This window comes from Chenopodium album, chromosome 3 (genome assembly GCF_948465745.1).
Source record: "Chenopodium album chromosome 3, dcCheAlbu1.1, whole genome shotgun sequence".
Classification (NCBI taxonomy): domain Eukaryota; kingdom Viridiplantae; phylum Streptophyta; class Magnoliopsida; order Caryophyllales; family Amaranthaceae; genus Chenopodium; species Chenopodium album.
The window spans coordinates 47,261,766-47,288,007 of NC_137836.1; the positions used below are offsets into that span (position 1 = coordinate 47,261,766).

Sequence of the window (26,242 nt, forward strand, 5' to 3'; positions counted from 1 at the left end):
TCATCTCTTGGATCATGCAGTGTGTGACCACTCCTTCTTTCTCTTTGTTGCTCATTGGTGGTTCTTATGGCTTTTTCAAAGGGAGAAAGGGTGTGAGGCAGGGTGATCCTATGTCCCCTCTCCTGTTTGTCATTGTCATGGAGTACCTAACAAGGATTCTCAGGAAAATTGGTAAGAAGAAAGAATTCAAATTTCACCAGAGATGTGCTTATTTGGCTCTTAATCATTAGATTTTTGCTGATGATCTGATGCTCTTCTCTTATGGTAACACCGAGTTTGTTACTCTCCTTATTAGAGCTTTGAAAACCTTTGAGGCAAGATCAGGGCTTTAAGCAAACCTTGATAAAACTGCAATTTATTTTGGGAATGTTCAACAACAGGTTCAGGATAGTATTTTGATGAATTCTGGGTTTGTCCTTGGTGACATGCCTTTTAGGTATCTTGGTATCCCTCTAAATGCCAAATACCTGAAAGTAAGTTATTATGATAGCCTGATTGATAAAATGTTGATGAGATTGCTATGCTGGAGTAGCAGAAACTTGTCCTATACTGCTAGAGTTACCCTTATTAATTCTGTTCTCATGAGTTTGCATACATATTGGGCTCAGTGTGTTCTGTTACCTAAGAAAGTGGTGGATAGAATCACTCAGCTATGTAGAGCTTTTCTTTGGAGTGGTAATGCTGTGCTGTCTAAGTCTCCCCCAATTGCCTGAGATTGGGTGTGCAGACCCAAGAAGTTTGGTGGTTTAGGTATTAGGCAATGTAGAAACTGGAACAAAGTTGCTCTGGGAAGCTATGTCTGGAAAATTGCAAAGAAATCTGACTCTTTATGGGTCAGATGGGTTCATGCTGTCTATATCAAAGATGAGGATTGGTGGGATTATAAACCAAAGAAAGATGCTGGTTGGGCCTGGAAATTGTTATGCAAGACTAAAGATGAGCTAAGAGAGGGATTTGAGACTGAGAATTGGTTAAGTAAAAAGTACAGAATAAAAAATAGTTACAAGTGGCTTCAGGGTACCATGGAAAAAGTTAGTTGGTATGACTGGGTCTGGAATCACTTCAATATTCCCAAGAATACCTTTATTAATTGGCTCTCAGCTTTGGATAGACTCAGAACTAGAGATAAACTGGTTCAATTTGGGGTCTGTGATTCTAGTGACTGTCTTCTGTGTGGTGAGGATGCTGAGACCAGTAGTCATCTGTTCTTTGTTTGCGGCTATAGTGTAAAAGTTATTGATGATGTTGCTCACTGGCTTGGACTTCCTAGTTCCCTTCTGTATTCTCTTAATAATTGAAAGAATTGGAAACAAAGAGGTAAAAACTGTATTCAGCAGAAAGTGAGTTTGGCCTTCTTATCTGCAGTTGTCTACAATATCTGGACGGCTAGGAATCATGCTCTCTGGTATAAGGCTATTCTCAGGCCTGATTTGATTTCTAAAGGTGTAAAGAGAGAAGTGGTGACTAGAAGTCAGTAGATGATTAATCACACCTGGTAGATTGAAGACTATAAATGGTTACAGCACCTCAAGTCTTGCATTTAACTTGTGCTGTTTTTGATATTTAGTTTGGTTGTATGGGGTGTTGGGTGTAGGTTTTCTTGTTCTGCAGGTCTGGTTTTCCCTGAGCCCTTCCTATACCAGGGATCTCCTTGACCTGGTTTTGGTTTTTTGTTCCTGTCTTACACCCTTCCTAGAAGGTGGTAAGGCTGAACTTAAAACCAAGGTGGTTGTTTGCCTATGTTTTTCTTAGGCTTGTGTAGCTTTGGGTTCCTGCTTGTCAGGATTGTACTTTCATTTTGTACAGTTTTTTTGATCAATATACTTTTCTTACCTTCCAAAAAAAAAAACTTCAGTTCGATTCTTTTTCGTGTCTTTCTTTTTCGGGAGAAAGTCGGTACCCTTTACAAAAATGACGGAAATTTTTTGCTTTTTTGCATTTTGGAGTCGCACGATCACATTACAATGCACACCCAATTCATGTACACATGTGTCATGTCGTAAGTCACATCGAGTCGAGTCGACCTCGAGTCAATCATAGCGAGTCAAGTTTATACCTTGAGTCATGTCAAGTCAATGAGTTGAGTCAACACTAAGTCTTAGGTCAACCCTAAAGAAAGATAAGCAAAGTCCTATGGTCAAAGATATAAATGCAGGTGCATCCCAGCAAGCGAGGACATTCCCGGATTTTTTTCAAAAAAACTGCGAATATGACACAGGTGATTTCTCTAAGATAAGAGGAGTTACATTGATCGGTAAATTAGAGATGAAGAGCTTTAATTTACAAAAGACTTGAGCGGATTTGGTTGAAAGGAAACAACCAAGCTCAAAGTTCGGAGCGAAACCGACCAACAGCGGCAGAAAAAGAAAAATAGGGAAGACCTGACTCCAGCGCCAGACGACAACATCCAGCGTCTGGCAATAGATTTCAGCGCCTGACGCTAGATCCCAGCGTCTGGCGACATAGAAAAATCGCGGCGCCAGAGATATTTCAGCAGCGATAGAGCTCGAAGCCTCTCGGAACAGCAATTTCGGGTTCCTTGGTACGCTAGTTAGTCCTTATAAGCAATTTGACATGATTAAGTAGTCGGCTTGATTACAATCGCAATAAGTGATCGACTTGACGAAAGATTGTCTCACTTAGCTTAAAGCGCCTAAGCATTGGCTCAGCAAAGGCACCAACATAATGGTTCATACAATTCAAAACACCGACATACTGGTTCATAAATAGCAGAGGCACCGACATACAGGTTCACAATTCAAAGCGCCGACATACTGGTTTACAAGCAGAAGAAGCGCCGACGCACCGGCTAAAGCAAATTTCAAGCGAACTTTAAAGATCGACAAGCGTTGGTCTTCGGTAGTTTTCTTCGGAATATTATCGCAACAACTGAGGATGACTTCAAGTAAAGTTATTTTCGACAACGTTCACTAAGATTGTGGAGGTTGTCACCAAGATCTGAGAAGATAGCACGAGATAGGCGGTCTTCGACAGCATTCGCTAAGATTGTGGAGGTTGTCACCAAGATTTGAGAAGATAGCACGAAATGGGCGGTCTTCGACGACATTCGTTAAGATTGTGGAGGTTGTCACCAAGATTTGAGAAGATGGCACGAGATGGGCGGTCTTTGATGGCATTCGCTAAGATTGTGGAGGTTGTCACCAAAATGCAAGAAGAGCAGTTCGTGATGAGGCGGTCTTCGACGACATTCGCTAAGATTGTGGAGGTTTTCACCGAGATTTGAGAAGATAGCACGAGATGGGCAGTCTTCGACGACATTCGCTAAGATTGTGGAGGTTGTCACCAAGATTTGAGAAGATAGCACGAGATGGGCGGTCTTCGACGACATTCGCTAAGATTGTGGAGGTTGTCACCGAGATTTGAGAAGGGCGGTTTGTGATGAGGCGGTCTTCGGAAACTATTGCTATGATTGGGAAGGTTGTCACTATGATTCAAGAAAAAGAAACTCTTTATTCAGAGACGCGTGGACATATCCAAAAAAAGCTCTATTGTTCAGAGACGAGTGAACACCAAAACATCAAGATGGTGTTCCATAGATTGTGGAAGGTTGTCACAACAGCAATGTAACACCCCCAAATTACTCTCTAATATTAACAATAATAATCCAACTTTAGGGAGTAACTTGGGAGTATTACCGCCACGTGATTACGCAAGGCTTAACAGAGTTTTGCAGCGGAAAATAGTACTTGTCTTTCATTATTATTAATAGTAATAATAATAGTTTGATACACTTTCAAAGTGACTACAAAAGTAACTACTGATACTATGTTTACTAAATTAAACTAGGTGATCACCGCCCATCATTCCCAATGCAGCATATAGTTCACGTTGTCCGATCGTCATCACCTATCTACTTATCAAAATGATAAGTAGGGCCAAGCCAAAACAAAACAAATACGTATTAGCCAAAATGATAAGTACATACAAATGCTAGACATGTAAAATCAATTTAATTAATTAAACATGCTTTCGAAGAGATTTAACTTTAATAAATCAGAATTTATCCAAACCATTCCTAAATAGAAATTCATGTATAAAAACTTGTCAAAGAACCGATTTCCGAAATAACCAGCTTTCCAAAGATAATTCCGAATAGGATGGATCAATCCATGTTTTCATAAATCATTTTCTCATCTCAGTGTGCACACCCCCCAAGCTAGTAACTCCTTTCACTAGTAGAAAAATACAAAAAGGCAACCCCCAAATGGCACCGGTTCAGACCAAACCGGTGCCAAAAACCGCCCTAAAAATGGGTGGGATTTTAGACCAAGAGTAATGGCACCGGTTCAGATCAAACCGGTGCCAAAAATACAAAGGGCACCGGTTTGAACCGGTGCCACTGAACCGGTCCAAGGTTTTTAGGAAAAACCGGAACATTAAAACCCTAAGACCCTAATTATAAGCTTCGATCTCCTTATCTCTCCTCCTTCTCTCCGCCTCCATTCCCCCATTTCATCTCCTCTCCTTCTCTCTCCTCCTTCTCTCTCCTCTCTCTCTCTTCGTTCTTCTTTCTTCTTTCATCTCCTTCGATCTCCTCTCTCTCTCTATTCGTTCTTCTTTAGTCTTTCAACTCCCTTCGATCTCCTCTCATATATATGCAGCAACCAAAGCTCGAGGACCACCACAAAGCTCGATCTCCTCTCATTAGCGCAACAACAGCCGCCGCCACCACCACAAAGTTCGAGCACCACCACCGGCATCAACATCAACAACAATTTCTGGGATTTTTTTTTCAAGTTCTGGCTTTTTTTTTTTCGATTTTAATTGTTTTTGTTTTCGATTCACCAATTTTGGTTTTGTTTTCGATTCACCAATTTTGGTTTTTGATTTTGGTTTTCGATAGTGGTTTTTATTTTGGATTTCGTTTTTAGGGTTTCGATTTTAATTTGCCTTTTATTTTGGATTTTGGTTTTTTTTCCTATTTGTTTTTCGTATTTGTTTTTTTTTTTTTTTTTTTTTTCCGATTTTGATTTTGTTTTTTTCGAATTTTTGGTTTCTTTTTTCGGATTCAATTTTGGTTTTTTTTTGGTTTTTGATTTTGATTTTGGTTTTCGATTTTGGATTTATTTTGGATTTCATTTTCAGGGTTTCGATTTTAATTTGCCTTTTACTTTGGATTTTGGTATTTTTTCCTATTTTTTTTTCGTATTTGTTTTTTTTTTTTCCGATTTTGATTTTTTTTTTCGAATTTTTGGTTTCTTTTTTCGATTTCAATTTTGCATGTTTTTTTTTAGTTTTTGATAATTTTTTATATTTCGATTTCAATTTCTGTTTTATATTTTATATTTTGATAATTTTGGTTTTTTTTTTTTCGTTTTTGATAATTTTTTATATTTCGATTTCAATTTCTGTTTTATATTTTATATTTTGATAATTTTGGTTTTTTTTTTCGTTTTTGATAATTTTTCAATTTTTTGATAATTTTTATATATTCTTAAGCTTATTTTTACCAATTGATTTGTTTTTCTGTTTTAATTAGTGTGTACAGATTATGCAAGAATATTGATATGTTCATGTTGTAATTTTTTTTATGATTTATAATGTAACTTTTTTTATTTATTTATAATGTTAGTTGTAATTGATCTATATTGTAATTTTGGATTTCATTATATATTGTAAATTTTGGATTTCATTATGTATTGTAAAATTTGGATTATATATATTGAAACCAATTCGATTTTTGTTGTGAATTGTTATTTTTTTTTTTTCAGTTGATTTTATTGGTAAGTGAAAATAAAACCAAAAAAAAAAAAAAAAAAAGGACATTTTTGGCACCGGTTAACCGGTGCCAAAAGGAGGATAAATATTTTTTTTTAGTAATTTTGGCACCGGTTAACCGGTGCCAAAACCTGTTTATGGCACCGGTTTTGAACCGGTGCCAAATAGGGGGGTATTTGGCACCCCCCACATAGGCACGGGTTCAAACCGGTGCCTTAGGCCGGGTTTGAACCGGTGCCAAATGCGTTTTTTCACATAGTGTTTACATAGTGCTATCAAGGGGAAAGACTAGGTCATACAAAGTCCATAGTCTTCAACTTACTCTGCATAGCGGGAGTTAAAAATCCAAATATCCAAGGGGTAAATCCTGTTAAATAAACCTTCCAATATCCCATACTCGGGATAATTTTTTTAAAACATCTTGAATATCAGTACAAGTTTATAATCAACCGTATGAAATATTTAAACATTTGAGATCAAACACTTAAAACATGTTTCACCAAAATATATTTCACAAACATTTAAACATGGGTCAAAATCATTTAACATGTAAATCACGTTGCATATAAAAGTCACTTTAAAAGATCTGGCCACGTGTACGTACCTTGATCTTTGAACACAATTATGGAGCTCCTAATTTCGAACCCAAAATTCCTCCTATAACAAACCAATAATCCTAATAAAATACTTTTCAACCCATAGACACAAGGACTTAGACTATCGACTTTGACTAGTTGTGCATGAACAATTTATTATCATAACCTTTTTATAAAATCAACACTTGTATTTATGAAACTATCTTTAATAATCCATAATAATAATAAGAATAATAATAATAGGAAGTAGTAGTACTATACGTAAGCAAGTAAGTAGTACTTATATGTGCGAATAGTAGTAGTAGTAGTAATTTGTGTAAGTATTTGTTGTAGTTAGTAGTAATAATAATAGCAAACATCAACAGCAACAACTACGATAACAACAACAATAATTATAACAACAGTAGTAGTAGTATTAGTAGTAGTAGTAGTAATAATAATAATAATAATAATAATAATAATAATAATAATAATAATAATAATAAGAAGAAGAAGAAGAAGAAGAAGAAGAAGAAGAAGGAGAAGAAGGAGAAGAAGGAGAAGAAGGAGAAGAAGAAGAAGAAGAATTCAAATCCAGGGGTTGTTTGATGAGGTAGCATATACAGACTTCTTTAAGGGTATGAAAGATGGGTCAACCTTTAAGTTCGACCTTGTCCGAAAGAGGGTTTTTACCCTTCAAGAGGCGTTGATAGAGGCGGAAAGCTTCATTCAGGCTAATGACCTCTGCTCGTCCAACCATCAGTTGGACTCTAAGAAGTTCGACAAACAAAAAGAGAGTCGGTCTGCTCAGCCGGCTCAGAAAGCTGAAGAGAGCAAAAAGAGAAAAGTTTGGGCGGTTGAGGAAGCTGATCAGCCGTCCAAAAAGAAAAACAAAGAGTTCAAACCGTATATTTTGCGGTATAAATTCAATAAAGACTGTTACACTATCTATTCAGAGGTGAAGGATCGGCTAACCATCAAGAAGCCGAATCCTATGAAAAGTTTCGTCCAGTCGCGGAATAAAAATAAATTTTGTCACTTCCATCAGGAGGTGGGCCATGACAACAACGACTGCTATAGTCTTAAGCGGACGTTGGATCCTCATTGACACGGGTAGCTCCTCTGATCTTATAAGCTACAAGTGTCTATCTCGGCTTAATTACAAGCGGATGGTTTGCGCGACATCTCCCATCCGTTAATTGGCTTTAGAGGGGGGAGTTATGCACCCACTCGAACAGATCGATATACCCATCCGGCTGGGAGAAAAGGGACAAGGGCGACATATGGTCGTTCGTTTTTTGGTGGTTATAGAGTTAACCGCCTACAACATCATTCTTGGCCGACCCACTCTTAATGAGTGCAAGGCCGTCATCATCCCAGCCCTCATGCTTCTGAAGTATGAGAAGGATGATGGCACTGTTGGCTCCATAAGTGGGGACCAAAAGACAGCCAGGGAGTGCTATCTCTCGGATGTCAAGCCGACTGCTTCAGCAGCCGGTCAGCTGAAGGAGTCAATAGACCTTGACGACGTCAAGGATCCAGATTCACCCCCTCCGGCAGCTGCAAAGAAAAGAAAAATACAAAATCTCGTTGGGGTGAAGACGGAGAAGAAATAGCAATCACTGACCGAGGAATGGTTGGATGATCTACGTCCCTAGCCGGCTGGAGAGCACATTGATATTCCTCTGGATGACAGTTGTCCAGAGCGAACTGTTAAGGTGGGGACGACTGCTCTTGAAAGGTTAGGTGCAAGCTTGCACCACCTGCTGAAAGAATTCAAAGACATTTTTGCCATTGAAGTGGAAGAGATGCCAGGCATCAGCCCGGATCTCGCTGTCCATAAACTCGTTGTGGATCCAAAAAAGAAGCCGCTCCGGCAAAAGAAGAGAAATCACGGTGATGAAAGAAGTCAGGGGGCAGCTGCCAAAGTTAAAAAGTTGTTGGACGCTAGGTTCATTCGTCCATGTAACTTCCCTGAATGGGTGGCGAACGTCGTGCTTGTAAAGAAGCCGAATAGAACCTGGCGTATGTGTGTTGATTACACAGATCTCAACAAGGCATGCCCGAAAAACAGTTATCCGCTTCCAAAGATTGACAACCTTGTTGACTCTACAGCCGATCATGCCATGATGAGCTTTATGGATACCTATTCTGGCTTCCATCAGATACCCCTCTAGAAAAAGATCAAGAGAAGACGACCTTCGTCACTGATCAGGGGTTATTCTGCTATATTGTGATGCCGTTTGGGTTGAAAAATACGCCTGCTACTTTCCAATGAATGATCAATACAGTTTTTATTAATCAGATTGGAAGGAATGTAGAGGCGTACATTGATGATATGATAGTCAAATCCAAACTCCAGGTGGATCACCTTGCTGATCTCCGAGAAACATTCACCACACTTAGGCGGCACAAAGTGATGTTAAATCCCAAATAATGTGTTTTTGGTGTTGAGTCTGGGAAGTTTATCGGATTCCTGATTGATCAAAGGGGGATAGAGGCTAACCCCGAAAAAATACAGGCGGTCATTGACATGAAGTCACTCCGCACTATCAAGGAAGTTCAGAAGCTCACTGGTTGCTTGGCGGCATTGGGAAGATTTCTCAGTCGGTCAGGTGATAAATGCTTATACTTCTTCCAAGCAATCAGGAAAAAGACTCGGTTTGAATGGGGAAGTGATGCTGAGGCGGCCTTTCAGAAATTGAAAGAACATTTACACTCCTTGCCAAGGCTTGTTAGTCCTTTGCCTAAGGAGACGCTCTTCACGTATTTAGCTGTCTCAGATCATGCCCTCAGTGTCGTCCTCCTTGCTGAAAGGGATAACATCCAGCTCCCGGTCTATTTCATCATGTGTTGCGAAATGCTGAGCTCCGGTACCCCATGGTTGAAAAATTTGGCCTTGCTTTTTACATGGCTGTCAAGAAGTTGAAACCATACTTCTTGGCTCATCCGGTGGTGGTCTATACTGACCAACCTCTTAAGAGGCCAATGACAACCCTGAACTCATCCGGTAGAATGCTTAAATGGGCTATTAAAATAAAAAGCCTTGAAATCTCCTATGAACCAAGAAGGGCAGTGAAGGGTCAGACATTCGCCGACTTCGTTGTCGAAATGACAAGGCCGGCTGCTCCGGATAACCATGATCAGGTTTGGAGACTGCATGTAGACGGAAGCTATACTATGAATGGCTGTGGTGCAGGCATAATCGGTGAATTCTCGGAAGGGGAAAATATGAGTATGCACTACGGTTCAAGTTTCAGGCCTCAAACAATGAGGCGGGATATGAAGCCCTGCTCGCTGGTATCCGCATGTGTAAGGCGGCAGGGGCAACTAAAATTGATGCCTGCACAGACTCTCAGTTGGTCGTTTGCCAATACCATGGTGAGTTTGAAGCCACCCATCCAACTATGATCAAGTATCTGGAGGCTGTCAAGGTTGAAGCAGGGACACTTGAGGAGTTCCATTTAACTCAAGTGCCCCGGTCCAAAAATAACCAGGCGGATGCTCTGTCAAAGTTGGCATCTTCTGCCTCTTGTGATGCACCTCGGTCCGTCTTCTGGGAAATTATGGAAAAACAAAGCATAACTGATGATGAGCCCATTGGTGTTCTGGACCGAAGCTCTACTTGGATGGATCCCATCCGGGCTTACTTAACGGACGGCTCACTCCCTGATTCACCTCAGGAGGCGGCCGTAATGAAAAAGCGTGCGGCAAACTTCGAGATCAGAGAAGGAGAACTCTTCAAGGCGGGATTTTTGAAGCCCTTATTGAAGTGTATTATCCCGAAAAAAGGGAAGGAGGTTCTCGAAGATCTGCATGCGGGATACTGCGCTTCTCATTCAGGAGGCAGATCCCTAGCTGTCAAGGCAAGGCGGCATTATTTCTGGCCTACCTTGGAGTCGGACGCAATGGAAATGGTAAAAAAATGTGACAAGTGTCAGAGATTTGGCAAGCTAATCCATCGTCCGGCCACTGACCTGACGAAAATCCACAGCCCAGTCCCGTTTGCTAAGTGGGGCATGGACATTCTAGGTCCGTATACGCCTGCACCAGGCCAAAAGCGCTATATCTTGGTGGCTGTGGATTATTTCACCAAGTGGGTGGAAGCAGAGGCGGTCAAAGGCATCAAAACAAAAGATGTCATCTCCTTCATCTAGAAGAACATTATCACCCGGTTTGGGGTACCTATGTCTATGGTACTTGATAATGGACCTCAATTTGAGACGCCTCAACTTAAGACTTGGTTGGGAGATCAAGGGATCTCAAGTTATTTTGCCTCAGTCGGCCGACCCCAAGCAAACGGCCAGGTGGAAGCCTTCAACAAACTCATCTCAGACGACATTAAAAAGAAAATTGAAAGAGCCAGAGGATTATGGGCTGAAGAATTGATTCATGTCCTATGGGCCACCCGGACCACTTCCAAGGGGGCAACAGGCGAAACCCCATTTCTCATGGTATACGGTGCTGAAGCCGTCTTGCCCATCGAGCATTACGAGCCGACTCTCCAAGTCATGCTTTATGATGAAGAGGCAAACTAGGAGGTCATGCGCCTAGCATTGGACTCACTCCCAGAACGTAGGAGCAATGCCACCCTGCGTCATGAGATTTACCGTCTAAGAATGACTCGTGCCTACAACAAGAAAGTGCACAAGCGCCCTTTGAAAGTTGGGGACTTTGTGCTACGCAAAATGGAGGCATCCGGTAGGGCGAATGAGCTGGGAAAGCTGACCCCTAATTGGGAAGGCCCTTACCGGATCTATGAAGAAGTAAGAAATGACACCTACCGCCTGGAGACCCCAGACGGCAGGCGGCTACCCAGAACTTGGAATGTAGACAATATTAAAAAGTACTACTTCTAAGTGTTGTAAATATTTGTAAATAGAAAGCCTATCAATGAAAAGCTACTTCTTGTTTTCAAATTATTTTGTTTGTTCCTATGCACACATACAGCTTACTTTGTGAGCCGCCTGTTTTTATAGATGGACCCCTTTTTATTTAACTAAAAATTTTCAGAATTATCGAATGTGAGGCCAATGGTCGGATAATAAGCTAACATTTAAAGGTTTAGTGGCTATACAACCATCTTCCGAAAAATTAGACACGAGGCCAATGGCCGGATGGTTACCCATTTTATAAATTCGCCTGCTCCAATGTGAAATATGGCGTCCGGCGACGCCCCTCCGGGTGTTATCTCCGAAGAGGGCATTCTATCGTTTTCTCTACAACATACAGGCAGCGGCGACAATCGAACGACCTATTTTGTCAACTCATAGCTACCTGACCATGGTAATCTAAAGAATGAACAAGAATGCGGTGGCTGGATGTTAGACACATCAGTCGGCTGCCGACTGGAGTTCTAGCTTAGATTACCTCACGAGATTATACAAGCCCTCCCATTAGGGACGTACGGACATTGAGTATAATTAGATTATGGCCACCTACATAGTCGGCTAATTTGAAAATTAGCCTAAGTAGGGTGAAACTCACTCAAGGTGAAGTGATTACACAAGGCTCATGGAACCACCTGCTTATGTGATAAAAGAATAGCAGGTGGACAACCGCTGCCACCTCAACATTTAACTCATGCAGAAAGGTCTAGTGACCACCTGTAATGAAGTCCGGATGCTCGAGTGGCCGACTGCACGCTTGGATTGGGGCAATCACCTTAGTGATTGATTGACTCGAAAATCAGTCATACCCCCATCCGGCATCACACATTTTCAAGCCAATCAACCAAACTTAAAGACCCAAGCGCACAGCCGTCCAGGGGCAAAACCATCCGGTATACCAATTTAAATCCGTATACCATTTGGATCCTATTCAAATTAAAACATACAAAAACTAAAACACAAGTGTTAGAAACCAAACACAAACATTAAAAACCGACCTATTGGCCGGATGATTTATTATAAAAGCTAACCCCTTAGCCAGCAAAATTAAAATTTTGCATTGTTAACCAGCTATACAGCCGGTGAAAAGAGAGAAATTGTTGGTTAACCCGACTCCTCAGTCGGTAAAGAAACAAGAGATACACGGCACGCAGGCCGGAAATGTATTTGAAATGGCCATCCGGCCGCAGAAACAACGCTTAAATTAAACACCTTTAGGAGAGGACTCGACTTCATTTTCATCCGCCACTTTTTCATTGGTCGGATGATCTCCTTCAGCCTCCTTAACCTCATCCTCATGCTGGACCCCCTCGCCGCCATCAGCTCCCGGCTTCGCCTCAGCATCCAGCTCATTTGTAGCTTGCTCATAACGATACTCCCAAATGGAGTAGTTGTCATTGGGAAACAGATCCTTCCACGCCATCTTCATTCGAGTGACGCAGTCGGCCTCATTCTCCTCAATGAGCAGCTTTTTCTCTTCTTCTACCCTGGCGGACCATTTGGAGGCGAGATGCTTTTCTTGGTTGGCAAGCTTGTTGCGAAGTTTTTCATTCTGGCGTTTGAGACTATCCGTCTCTTTGCCAACATCTTGAAGCTCTTCAACCTTCTCTTTAGCCTTTTTCAGCTCCGCCTTAAGCTTAGTCACCCTCTTCTGGGCCGCCTCCAAATCTTTCTTCACTTGCAAATTGGCAGTCGCCTGTGAGTATAGGATATCTTGAGTCAACAACTCAGTCTTATTTACATCAAACATGGCTTTGTCCAGATTGGAAGCGACCCTTAAGTTGGTGGCTCTTACCTCTTTCTGCTTGTCGGCGAATGGCTTTTTAAGACCACTGACTCGCAGCATGGCCTGCATCCGACAGAAAGAGAATGGTTAGCATGCAGTCGAAAAAGGAAAAAGTCAGAAATAACTTAAAAAGCTACCTCAGCCAAATTGGCAAGGATAGCATCAAAGTTGAGGGAGCCGACTCCTTGAATAGAGTCGTGTTGTTCAGAAGAGACGGCGGCAAGCATGTCCTTGGCAATCTGTTTCACATCCGGCGCCTGGGGAGCATCTACACAATCAATACTTGGTGAAAGGTTGGCATAGATCCGGCCAAAGGACCGACTGGTCTCAGACTGAGTTGACGAATGACTGTAAGACTTAACCCTACAAGGGTAGGGTCGGGGATTAAAGGCGGAGGTACCTGGGATGACGACTAGATCCTGAGCATTCTTGTCCCTTCGCCTGCTTACATGGCTGCCTGGAGAGTCAGTGGCCCCAGTTGGGGTTTCGGCCCTTGCCTTGGACTCCTCCGCCTCTTTTAGGGCAGCCATCACAACAGGTAACTTGCCGCCTGTGGAGGGGTGGGACTCAGATTGGCTGGCCGACGGTTTGTGAGCAATTGTTTTTCTCCTTTTAGTAGGAGTCGGGCCCTCATCCGCCGTCTGTTTTGGTGGCCTGGTCCCAAGTGTTGGAAGCACAGGTGGCTTCACCGATCCTTCCTGAAAAAAAAAATATTACTTCGAAATAAGAAGTTTAAAAAAAAAAAACCAACGACTAGAGGACGGATGAAGAAAAACTTACATGCTCAATTTGTTCTCTCTTAAAGACTTGGTTCTTGTGTTTCATTATTTGGCGGTAAGCAGAGGCGCCGCCTCCTGGTTTCTTGCTTGGATCAAGCTGAGACATGGCTTCTTCTGCAAAAGGCCGAATGAAATATTTTTTTAAAAAAAAAAAAAGAGAAATGATGAAAATAAATGTCTATCATGCAAAGATTCAGGCGGCTGCCCACCTCTTCCTTTCTCAGTGCTAAGGCCACAGGCAGCCAAAAAGAAGGGATCAGCTAGTCAACTGAACTCTGGAATATAGCTTTTAGGGATAATCTCTTTCTCGGTTCCCTCCTTAATTGTTTTGACATCAACTTTAAAAAGACCAGGCGTCAAAATTTGGTCCCAGCCTTCATCAGACACAGGCGGGAGAATAGCTTTTTCACCAAGGAGATAGGGATTTTGGTTCCATGAATTATACTTCCGGTTTCGGATGGTATCAGGGGAGGAGATGATGTAAAACTTATTTCTCCAATCCTTCCATTTTTTTCTTTCCCCAAAGTCATCATGTAACCCTTGTTACATGACAAAGTGAACCATCCGGAGCCGGCTGATGCAGGAGCTTTGCTAAGGTAATGCATATGGGCGAAGGCCTCAAAGCTAGGCTCAACATTTTGCATCCTACAGGCGGCTACGAATCCTAAGATGTTAACCTAAGAATTGGGTGCTAACTGCCATATTCCCAGGCGGTACCCATCAAGGATCTGTTCAATAGCCGGATCCAGCGGAAACCTAAGGCCTGCCTGTATGGTGGCCGCATAGCACCCAAAGCATCTATCCCCATAGCTTTGGTCAAGCGGCCAGACGACTGAATCGTCAAGAGCCGGAACGTTAATATTATAACCAGCACCCATGACATAGGTGTCGCGAAAGTCATCCAAGTTTTTCCGCATGAGTCTTTGGGTAGACGCGGATATATGGGTAAAGTAAGGAGTAAATTTTTCTAGAAGAGAGGAGGAGGTTTCTTCCTGGCCTCGCTTTGTAGAGTCGTCCTCTTCCCCAAAGCTTTCTTCAGCATTCACAAGCGGCTCTCCCTCACTTTTGAGGCCGCCTGAGTTAGCATCCGATTGGGACGAATCCTCTACAGAGCCGGATGCCTCTTCGCTGGAGGCATTTTCTTAATCACTCATAATTGAGTCAGTCGGCGTCATCGGGGCGCCGGATGGGTAATAGGTAACCTCGCTTCTGGGCACCCTGATAGGGCCCTCGTCCTCTTCATCACTAGGCGGCCGGGCTATCCTTTTTGTTCTAGCCATAGTGTCCTGCATAGACACAGACGAATTCGTTAGCAAGAGTTGTTCAAGACAGGAAGCACCCCTAGTTCTAGATTCAGCCGTCCCAGGTGACCGGCTGACAGTTGCCCTAGGTCGTGCCGTATATGTTTGTGATACCATTTTCAAAAACGAAAGGTAACAAACACATACGAACTGAAAGGACATTAAAAAACAAAAGAGTAGGCGGTTACCTGAAAGAGATAGCGTTGAAGTTGTAAAAGCCGACTGGGTCAGGCGGAAGGCAGCAAGCGGCAGACGGAAAGTTTGTTCTCGAAGAAAAGTCAAAAATTCTCTCAAAGACCTTTTTCGTAAATGAGCGAAAAGGAGAGGGGCAAAGTTTTTATTTATAGAGGGGTAACTTCAGGGCATCCTTGTAAATCCTCTAAGAGAGTAACAGTAATTTCTGTTCTACCGCTGCATGAGTGACACATGTCACAGATGCCACTTGGCTTGCCACGTCACAATTTTGAGGGGCAAATGTTTTGGGTAAAATTACCCCGCCACGTGGTCCAATAGGGATGGGACACGTGTCCACCTATTAATGGCCTAAATCGAGCCACTTGCAAAGTGACACGTGGAATCCACTGTCACCAAGAGGAATGACGGCTTTTAAGGGCCCAATTCCCAAAGAGCCGTTAAAAGGACGGGCAGCCCACCAAATCTAGGGCAAATGACCTAGATTAGGGCACCTTTACCCAGAATGACCCTATAAATAGGGAGATTTCCCCATTTGTGGGACAAAGAGAATTGATTGCACATTTACTGACATTCTCTTACATCAGAGAAATATCCTTTCTTGGAATCCGAGAAAGATCTCACCTTTATTTCCGCACTTTTTACTCACTCCTACACGTTCTACCTTGATCGTCGGAGGCGGAACTCCAACCACCGGGAGTCTCCGTTATTTTGCAGGTACAGGAGCTCACCAACCAGTCTTTGAGTCGTAGCTCTCCCGAGGGAAAAAACACCCAAAACAGAAGGGAGGAGGAAATGGAAGGGAGGAGGAGATGGTATGGTTACAATGGCCTCCATCCATGGGTATATATAGCTCCAACTTAGGCACTATTCCAACCGATTTCATAAATACTGCCAACCCAATTAATGCAGCCAACCTGATAAATGTTGTTGGCCTAATAAATGCAGCTGGCCCAATAAATGTTGCTGACCCAATAAATGCTACCGGCCTAATAAATTTTGTGAATATGAGTAGTATAAGGGTTGAATTTGATTACGGAAGGAGGAATAATTTAGTACTTGCTAGTTTGACTCGGAAGCAAAATACTAGAGGTTGAAATTTCGACAACTTTGAGTTGACTCATATAATTATAAATCGTAATAAAATTATATCTTTGTAAAATCATATATAGACTTAAATAGGTATTTTGTATAATAAAATATTTCGGAAAAATCCATATTTAATAATTAGTAAACGACTTTTAAAATACATGGTATTACAGTTTACCCCCCTTAAAAGAAGTTTCGACCTCGAAACTTGAGTAAAGAGTTGGTTAAATAATCCAAGTTAGTACAAATTGACTCATGCACAACTTATAATGACTCCAAATAACTCAACTATGACTCAAGTACAACACATAACAACTCAAAACTAACCAAAAAGGGCAAAAGCGCGAAACTCTATTGCATTCTACCCCCCTTAAAAGGAGTTATGCCCCCGTAACTCGACTACTGACCTCAGAAAACAACTCTGGATATCTTTTCCTCATATCTACTTTGGCTTCCCAAGTAGCTTCCTCGGTTTTATGGTTTGACCATAAAACCTTAACTATCTTAACATCCTTGTTTCTAGTGCTTCTCACTTTACTATCCAAAATCTTCACAAGTCTTTCCTCATAAGTCAAGTTTTCATCCATCTCGATGGTCTCAGGATGTAAAACATGGGAAACATATGGTATGTACTTCCGAATTTGGCTCACATGGAACACATTGTGAACTCTCTCTAGCTCGTTAGGCAAATCCAACTTGTATGCTACTTTTCCCACCTTTTGGATGATCTCGTATGGTCCAATGTACTTCGGGCTTAATTTCCTTCTTTTCCCGAACCTCATCACTCCCTTCATCGGAGATATTTTCAATAAAACTTTCTCACCTACTTCATATTCCTCATCCCTCCTCTTCAAATCTGCATAGCTCTTTTGACGATCTTGTGCGGCTTTTATTTTCTCCCGAATCATCTTTACTTGTTTCACCTTTTCTTCGATCATTTCTGGCCCAAGTGTAACAGTCTCGCTTATGTCGTTCCAACATATCGAGCTTCTACACTTCCGCCCATACAAAGCCTCGAATGGCGCCATCCCAATGCTTGCATGATAACTGTTGTTGTAGGAAAACTTTATTAAGTCCAAATGATCTTCCCATGAACCCGGGTACTCCATAACACATGATCTCAACATGTCCTCTAATGTCTGTATTATTCTCTCTGTTTGACCATCGGTTGTGGGGTGAAATGCAGTGCTCATAAACAACATAGTCCCCATAGCCTTTTGTAAACTCTGCCAGAAGTTGGATAAGAACCTTGAGTCTCTATTCGAGATGATGTCCTTTGGCACACCATGGTATTTCACCACAAATTTCACATACGCTCTTCCCAATTAATCCATCGACCATGTACTCCTCATGGGTATGAACGTTGCACACTTCGTTAGTCGATCCACTATGACCCAAATCGTATCATTTCCTGCTCAAGTTTTTGGCAAAGCTCTTACGAAATCCACAGAGATCAAATCCCACTTCCAACTAGGAACCTCCAAGGATTGAACTGTTCCTTGGGGTCTCTTATGCTCGATTTTGACCTTTTGACAAGTCAAACATTTAGCCACAAATTCTGCCACTTCCCTTTTCATATTCGACCACCAGAATGTCTTTTTCATGTCCTTATACAACTTATCCCCTCCGGGATGCATTGAATAAGGAGAACTGTGAGCTTCCTTCATCAACCTTTGCTTCAAATCACCTCGATTATGTGGAACACACCATCTCCCTTTAAACCTCATGCTTCCATCATCGGCTATTAAAAAGTCCAATATTTGCCCTTCCTCGATTTTTTTCTTTAATCTTGTTCAACTTCTCGTCCCCAGGATGACTTTCTCGAATCTCATCATAAATCGACGGTTTGCTCAACAAGGCACCCAAAATTTCCTTTACCTCTCCTTGTTCCAATACCTCCAAATTCATCTTTTGGAACTCCACACATAATTGATCTGGTAGGATCATCGCGTTAACTGCATGACTTGACTTCCTACTTAATGCATCAGCTACAACATTCGCTTTCCCTTCATGATACTGAATCTCCAAGTCGTAATCCTTAATCAACTCCAACCATCGCCGTTGTCTCATGTTCAACTCCTTTTGAGTGAATATGTACTTCAAACTCTTGTGATCGGTGAAAATCCTACATGTCACTCCGTACAAGTAGTGTCTCCAAATCTTCAATGCAAATCAATTGCGGCTAAATACAAGTCATGGGTCGGGTAATTCACCTCATAAGGCTTCAACTGTCTCGAGGCATAAGCAATCACCTTTCGATTTTGCATCAGCACACAACCTAACCCGAACTTTGAAGCATCACTATACACCTCATATTGCTCACTTCCATCAGGCAGGGCTAACACAGGTGCCATAGTCAACTTATCTTTTAATGTCTGAAAAGCCTTCTCACACTCCGGAGTCCACTCATACTTACATTCTTTCCTCATTAAGATCGCCATAGGCCTTGCAATTCTCGAGAAATCCTTAACAAATCTTCTATAGTAACCTGCTAACCCAAGAAAACTCCGAACATCTGACACACTCCTCGGGGTCGGCCATTCACTTACAGCCTTTACCTTTGCTGGGTCCACCGATACTCCTTCCTTAGAAATCACATGACCTAGGAAAGCTACCTCTTCCAACCAAAACTCACACTTTGAGAGTTTGGCATATAATTGATGCTCTCTTAAGGTTGCCAATACCGCCCTCAAATGGTCCTCATGCTCATCTCGACCCTTCGAGTACACCAAAATATCATCGATAAACGCCACTACAAACTTGTCCAAGTATGGCCTAAAAATTCGGTGCATTAAATCCATAAAAACAGCAAGTGCATTGGCTAACCCAAATGGCATTACAATTAATTCATAATGACCATAACGAGTCCTAAAAGCACTTTTTGCAATGTCCGACTCTGCTATCCTCAACTGATGATACCTTGACCTCAAATCGATCTTCGAAAATATTCCCGCCCCTTTTAACTGGTCGAACAAATCATCAATCCTAGGTAAAGGGTACTTATTTTTTACTGTCACATTATTCAACTCTTGGTAATCTATACATAGCCTCAAGCTTCCATCCTTCTTCTTTACGAACAACACCGGTGCACCCCATGGTGATGAACTTGGTCGAATGTATCCTTTCTCCAGCAAGTCGTCTAACTGGGTCTTCAACTCTTTCATCTCAGCCGGGGCCATCCTATATGGAGCCTTTGAAATAGGTCATGTCCCGGGCACTAAGTCTATAGTAAACTCAACATCCCTCACATGTGGCATCCCTGGAATTTCTTCGGGGAAAACGTCAAGAAATTCATTTACTACTAGAATATTTTTCCCATCATCTCTACCTCCTTCTTCTATCCTTTGGACGCTACACAAATACAGTGGATGTCCCTTTGCTACACACTTCTTAAGTTGCAAAGTAGATATGATTTTTAACCCTGATTTCCTCCCCTTCCTTCGATAAGTTACTCTAACCTTTCCCGGGCCACACAATGTGACCTTTTGGGCCTCGCAATCAATTTGGGCCTTGTACTTGCCCAACCAGTCCATCCCCAAAATAACATCGAGATCTTGTAAGTCAAGCTCGATTAAGTCTGACGGAAACTCTACATTTGAAATAACAAGAGGTACACTCTGATGCATTTTTGTGCAACTCACCACTTCCCCTGATGGGATAGCAATATTTAAGGAAACAGACACCAGACTCTCTAACTTGAGTCTATCTACTAAAGTTCTAGAAATAAAAGAGTGAGACGCCCCTGAATCAAACAAGACTTTAGTAGACATAGAACAAATAAAGAAATTGCCAATTACCACATCAGAAGCAGTTGCAGCCTCACGGCTGTTCATCTCGAACACACGACCCTTGGGAGCAGCTCCACTGTTGTTGTTGGGTCTAGGCTTAGAATTGAATCCGCTGGGCTGAATTGGCTTGGGTTCATCTTGGGGTTTACCTGATTGCTCATTTGAAACCTTCTTGTAACACTCATACTCACGGTGGCCTAGCTTTTGGCAGTAGCGACAAGTCACTAGGTTTCCCTCACAATCCTTTCCTGGGTGGTTTTTCGCACATCTCTTGCAAAAATAGGTTCTCTTGGGTTTGTCTCCATTCCCTCGGTTCCCATTCCCTCTTTCAAAATTACCCCTGTTGTCCCTTTTCCTATTAAAATTCCCACTCGGGTTCCCCTCAACCTAGGGTTTCTTCTCACTCCCATTGAAAGCTCCACTAGGCTTCCTCTTCTCCCCAGAATAGTTTCCCTCTAGCTCTCTCCCTTTGATCCCATAAAGGTGCGCTGCCCTCCCGTAAACCTCATCTAAGGTCTCAAAAGTCACTCCTCCCAATTTCCCTTGAAGGGTTAAAGTCAAACCTTGCTCAAACCTTTGGGCCTTAAGCACCTCAGGTGCAAATCTCATTAACTCAATGAACTTGCTATAATACTCATTAATCTTCATGTTCCCCATTCTAAGGTTTGTAAACTCCATACACTTTTGTTTCCTCAAATAGGCAGGGTAAAACTTCTCTCTCAAAGCTTCCTTTAATTGAGCCCACCCAAAGTTAGGATTACTCAACAAGTCATCTCTCCTTTGACTCCACCACAAATCGACTTCCTCTCTAAGGTAATAAACAGCATTATTGACATTTAATTCCTCAGGGCAATTAATAGCATCAAAAATTTTATCAAATTCTCTCACCCAATTTTCTAAGCTCGCTGGGTCTAATTTGCCAAGTTAAGTGGGTGGTTTGGCCGCAGCTATTCTTTTAAAAACTTCCCCAAAAGCATTAAGGTCATTATGACCTTTTCCCTGGTTTGAGACAATACCAGCTATGTTTTCGGTTATTTTGGTTAGCCTTTTGATGACAGAGTTGACCTTGGAACTACGCTCTTTCTTAATTCGTTGCTTTAGAGACATGATCCTAAATAATGTGGTAAATAGACACATGAATTTACAAACAAATTACTCATCCATCCAACAAAGACTCAGAGATGTGATAACTTTACTGTTCACAAAATATCTTGAATACTAAACGTTCATCAGTTTAACTAGCAAGTCTAAATTGCCATTTTAGAAGCAACTCTAAGTAAGGTCTAAAAAAAAATCATCACAAGATTTATCATAATTTGCATACAATTATATCATACAAATCAACAAACACTACTTCACCATATAATTCATCACATAAGAGTGCAATTCACCTTCCAATCCTTTTCCAAGTTAGGAATAATTATCCAATAATAATTCATAAACCTTCACTAATATACCTTGGAATATAAAATTCCCAAAAGTCTATCAATCTCAATGCAATTCGAATTTTAATTCGAACCTTTATATACTAAAACATAGTTTAGACGTTTGCTTAGTCCATATGCACATAATTCACGTAAAGTTCGAAATCATTTTTGAATATGTTTCAAACTCTTTAATTTAGGAAATATTATATATGTATAGTTATAAGTTGAACAATTGATTCATAATGTGGATTAATTGGACCAATGAGATCCCAGGTAGGAGAGGTTAGGGACGACGTTGCCCTGAGCCCAAGTCCTGCCTAGCCAGAGCTCATTGCCAATCCAATAATCCCCACTATTAATCTTTCGTCATATTAAAATGGAAAGTAGTTTTTACTTAAATATATACTTAATATATACTTTCAGAAAACAAATGCGAAACTCTATCCTATATGCCCCTCTTAGGTCTACCCATCAGTTTTATATTCCAATTTTTTTTTTATCTTTTTAAGACCCGAAAACTGATACCACTTTGTAACACCCCCAAATTACTCTCTAATATTAACAATAATAATCCAACTTTAGGGAGTAACTTGGGAGTATTACCGCCACGTGATTACGCAAGGCTTAACAGAGTTTTGCAGCAGAAAATAGTACTTGTCTTTCATTAATAATAATAGTAATAATAATAGTTTGATACACTTTCAAAGTGACTACAAAAGTAACTACTGATACTATGTTTACTAAATTAGACTAGGTGATGACCGGCTTCACCGCCCATCATTCCCAATGCAGCATATAGTTCACGTTGTCCGATCGTCATCACCTATCTACTTATCAAAATGATAAGTAGGGCCAAGCCAAAACAAAACAAATACGTATTAGCCAATATGATAAGTACATACAAATGCTAGACATGTAAAATCAATTTAATTAATTAAACATGCTTTCGAAGAGATTTAACTTTAATAAATCAGAATTTATCCAAACCATTCCTGAATAGAAATTCATGTATAAAAACTTGTCAAAGAACCAATTTTCGAAATAACCAGCTTTCCGAAGATAATTCCGAATAGGATGGATCAGTTCATGTTTTCATAAATCATTTTCCCATCTCAGTGTGCACACCCCCAAGCTAGTAACTCCTTTACATAGTGCTATCAAGGGGAAAGACTACGTCATACAAAGTCCATAGTCTTCAACTTACTCCGCATAGTGGGAGTTAAAAATCCAAAGATCCAAGGGGTAAATCCTGTTAAATAGACCTTCCAATATCCCATACTCGGGATAATTTAAACAATAAAACTTCCTTTTTAAAACATCTTGAATATCAGTACAAGTTTATAATCAACCGTATGAAATATTTAAACATTTTAGATCAAACACTTAAAACATGTTTCACCAAAATATATTTCACGAACATTTAAACATGGTTCGAAATCATTTAACATGTAAATCACGTTGCATATAAAAGTCACTTTAAAAGATCTAGCCACGTGTACGTACCTTGATCTTTGAACACAATTACGGAGCTCCTAATTTCAAACCCGAAATTCCTCCTATAACAAACCAATAATCCTAATCAAATACTTTTCAACCCATATACACAAGGACTTAGACTATCGACTTTAACTAGTTGTGCATGAACAATTTATTATCATAACCTTTTTATAAAATCAACACTTGTATTTATGAAACTATCTTTAATAATCCATAATAATAATAAGAATAATAATAATAATAATAGGAAGTAGTAGTACTATACGTAAGCAAGTAAGTAGGGCTTATATATGTGAATAGTAGTAGTAGTAGTAGTAATTTGTGCAAGTATTTGTTGTAGCTAGTACTGATAATAATAGCAAACATTAACAGCAACAACTACGATAACAACAACAATAATTATAACAACAGTAGTAGTAGTAGTAGTAGTAGTAGTAGTAGTAGTAGTAGTAGTAGTAGTAGTAATAATAATAATAATAATAATAATAATAATAATAATAGGAAGTAGTAGTAGTACGTACAACATAGAAGGAATAGTTGTCGTAGTAGTATTAGTGTAGTTGAGAGTAGTAGTAGCATATAGTTGGAATAAAATCATCAACCACAACTATAATAATACTATTAATATTAATAATAATCATGCATTGTAGTAGTACTTAAATTAGAGGTAGTAACTAGTTATTAGTATTTAAAACTAGTGGAGATTAAGCTTAGAGATGAAATAATTAAGGAAGAAGGAAGGAGTGGATGGTGTCACCTTTGGTGGTCTGTGGCTGCCGGTAGTGGGTGGCCAGATTGCGGCAAGTGGTGCTCGTGGTGGAGTTCACGACCACTATATGAAAGTTTAGGGAAGGTGAATATAGAGGAGGAAATGGAAGGGAGGAGGAAATGGAAGGGAGGAGGAGATGGTATGGTTACAATGGCCTCCATCCATGGGTATATATAACCCCAACTCAGGCACTATTCCAACCGATTTCATAAATACTGCCAACCCAATTAATGCATCCAACCTAATAAATGTTGTTGGCCTAATAAATGCAGCTGGCCCAATAAATGCTGCTTACCCAATAAATGATGCCGGCCTAATAAATTTTGTGAATATGAGTAGTATAAGGGTTGAATTTTATTACGGAAGGAGGAATAATTTAGTACTTGTTAGTTTGACTCGGAAGCAAAATACTGGAGGTTGAAATTTCGACAACTTTGAGTTGACTCATATAATTATAAAGCGTAATAAAATTATATCTTTGTAAAATCATATATGGACTTAAATAGGTATTTTGTATAATAAAATATTTCGGAAAAATCCATATTTAATAATTAGTAAACGACTTTAAAAATACGGGGTATTACAAGCAATGCAACAGCAACAAATCGGTTACCCTCAGAGACGTGTGCTCGACGGAGCAAGATACGCGTTTCTTAACTATCTGTTTTAACTAACTCTAGTTTGCAGGTATCGGCGTTAAAAGAATGATTTAGGATCGCAGAACGTTCTGAATCATTCTCCGTCCCTACCGATACTTTGACTTTTGTTTTCGAAACTTGGGTTTCTCCAAACTCAGTCAAAGTGGAGGCTTCTGTAGACACCCAAATGTGTCTCCCCAAAACACAACCCAGTGATTAATACCTTTCATGTCGTTTGATTATCAAACAGAGCGAAGGTGTGAAAAGTCTAGTGATGAGGATGTTTTTTTAAAATATCTCTTCTTTCTGTTTTTGAAAATATTTCTTTTCTTACCCTATTTTTGAAAAACGTGCATTCCAATTTATTTTGGTCCATGATAAGGGTCCAATAATGGTGTAGTTGGATGTGGCTTGAAAATACCTTTCCAACAATATATTATAAGCCCAATTTCGATGAATAATGAGGAAGTTATGGCGAAAATACTAAACTGGGCCCGGTTTGGTTTTTATATGTGGCCCAATGATCTAGAGGAGGGCCTATTATTAATTATCATTCCTAAAGCTATTAGGATTGATTATAGACTTCTAGAATATTCTAGAAGGTTATTTTAAATCCTAATGGAGTTAGGATTGATAATTATGTTTCAAAGAGTTTGAAATTGAATAAAACTACTCCTTTTTAGAATCCTTGTTTTGTACGAAGTGGAATATAGTCAGATTTTATTTTTGTGCCTCATAATCTTTATCAAAATTTTATATCGTTGGATAGATATTGAAATTATCTTTCCAATGATATATTATAATATTAAATCCGAGCTATAACGAAAAAGATATGAATGGAATATGAAAATCTATCCAAAACTGACACTGTCCCACTATTTCGGCCATATATTTCTATCTAAAACATATTTTAATCTGATTCCAATTGGGTTGGAAAGTAGACTTCAAGAGCTTTCTAACGACATATTATATGTCTTATTTTGACTTTTGGATCAAAAGATATGATAAAAACAAAAACGCGTGAAACTGATTATTAGCGCCTGACGACAAGCATTAGCGCCTAGCGCTAATGTCCAGCGTCTGGCGCTAATCGTGTTTTATTCTCGTCAAAACTCTGATTCGTTTTTTTATCCATCCGACTTATTTTCTCTATTAATAGCCTCTTAAAATTCTGTTTTCAATCATCAATTCTCAACAACCATCAGTTCTTATCACCAACTCTCATCAAGAATTTCTTGATTCTCTCTCTCTTTCTAAACCAACCTTTTTACATATAAAATTCCGCATTCACAAGATCTAAACACACCTAGCTAAATTCGAAGTTCCCTTCGCCCTAGACGTGAAAAATTTTAATTTCTGAGGGTTTGGTCCCAAATCTCTCTTTCAATTATTTAATTTAATTGTTGATTTTATATTTTCCTTGAAGTTACTAACGTGTGTATTTTTTTATTAGAAAGAGATACGAGGCATCCAAGTAAGTGCTTTAATTGTTTTATTGATATTATGATATAGAATTCATGTTTAGGGTAAAGAATATTATGTCAATTATGATTTCTATGATGCCTTTTATTGTCTTTCCTAATAGTATAATTAATGTTAGGGTTAAAGCTTTGATTTTTATTGCTTAGTGACATGCTAGGGTTTGTTATTAATCTTGTTAGTATCATGCCTAGGATCTTGCTATCATTATTATGCTTTAACATGATTATGATTATTATAATTATTATTATTATGATTATTTTTATTATGATTATTATTAGGTTGCTTGATATA

General features: G+C 40.1%; 2 protein-coding genes across 2 annotated transcripts; one reads left to right on the plus strand and one right to left on the minus strand.

Annotated features, from left to right (window-relative positions):
• The first annotated feature begins 398 nt into the window (after positions 1-398).
• LOC145625082 (uncharacterized) lies at positions 399-1,298 on the plus strand. The gene is made up of 2 exons (XM_081678165.1): positions 399-607; positions 728-1,298. Exons 1-2 carry the CDS (start codon positions 399-401, stop codon positions 1,296-1,298), a joined length of 780 nt encoding a protein of 259 aa, XP_081534291.1.
• An 18,255-nt stretch (positions 1,299-19,553) lies between these two features.
• LOC145625083 (uncharacterized) lies at positions 19,554-20,795 on the minus strand. Its single transcript, XM_081678166.1, has 2 exons — positions 20,543-20,795; positions 19,554-20,386 (listed from the first exon to the last, which is right to left on the minus strand). The coding sequence occupies exons 1-2, from the start codon at positions 20,793-20,795 to the stop codon at positions 19,554-19,556; spliced, it is 1,086 nt and encodes a 361-aa protein (XP_081534292.1).
• Positions 20,796-26,242: the final 5,447 nt, after the last annotated feature.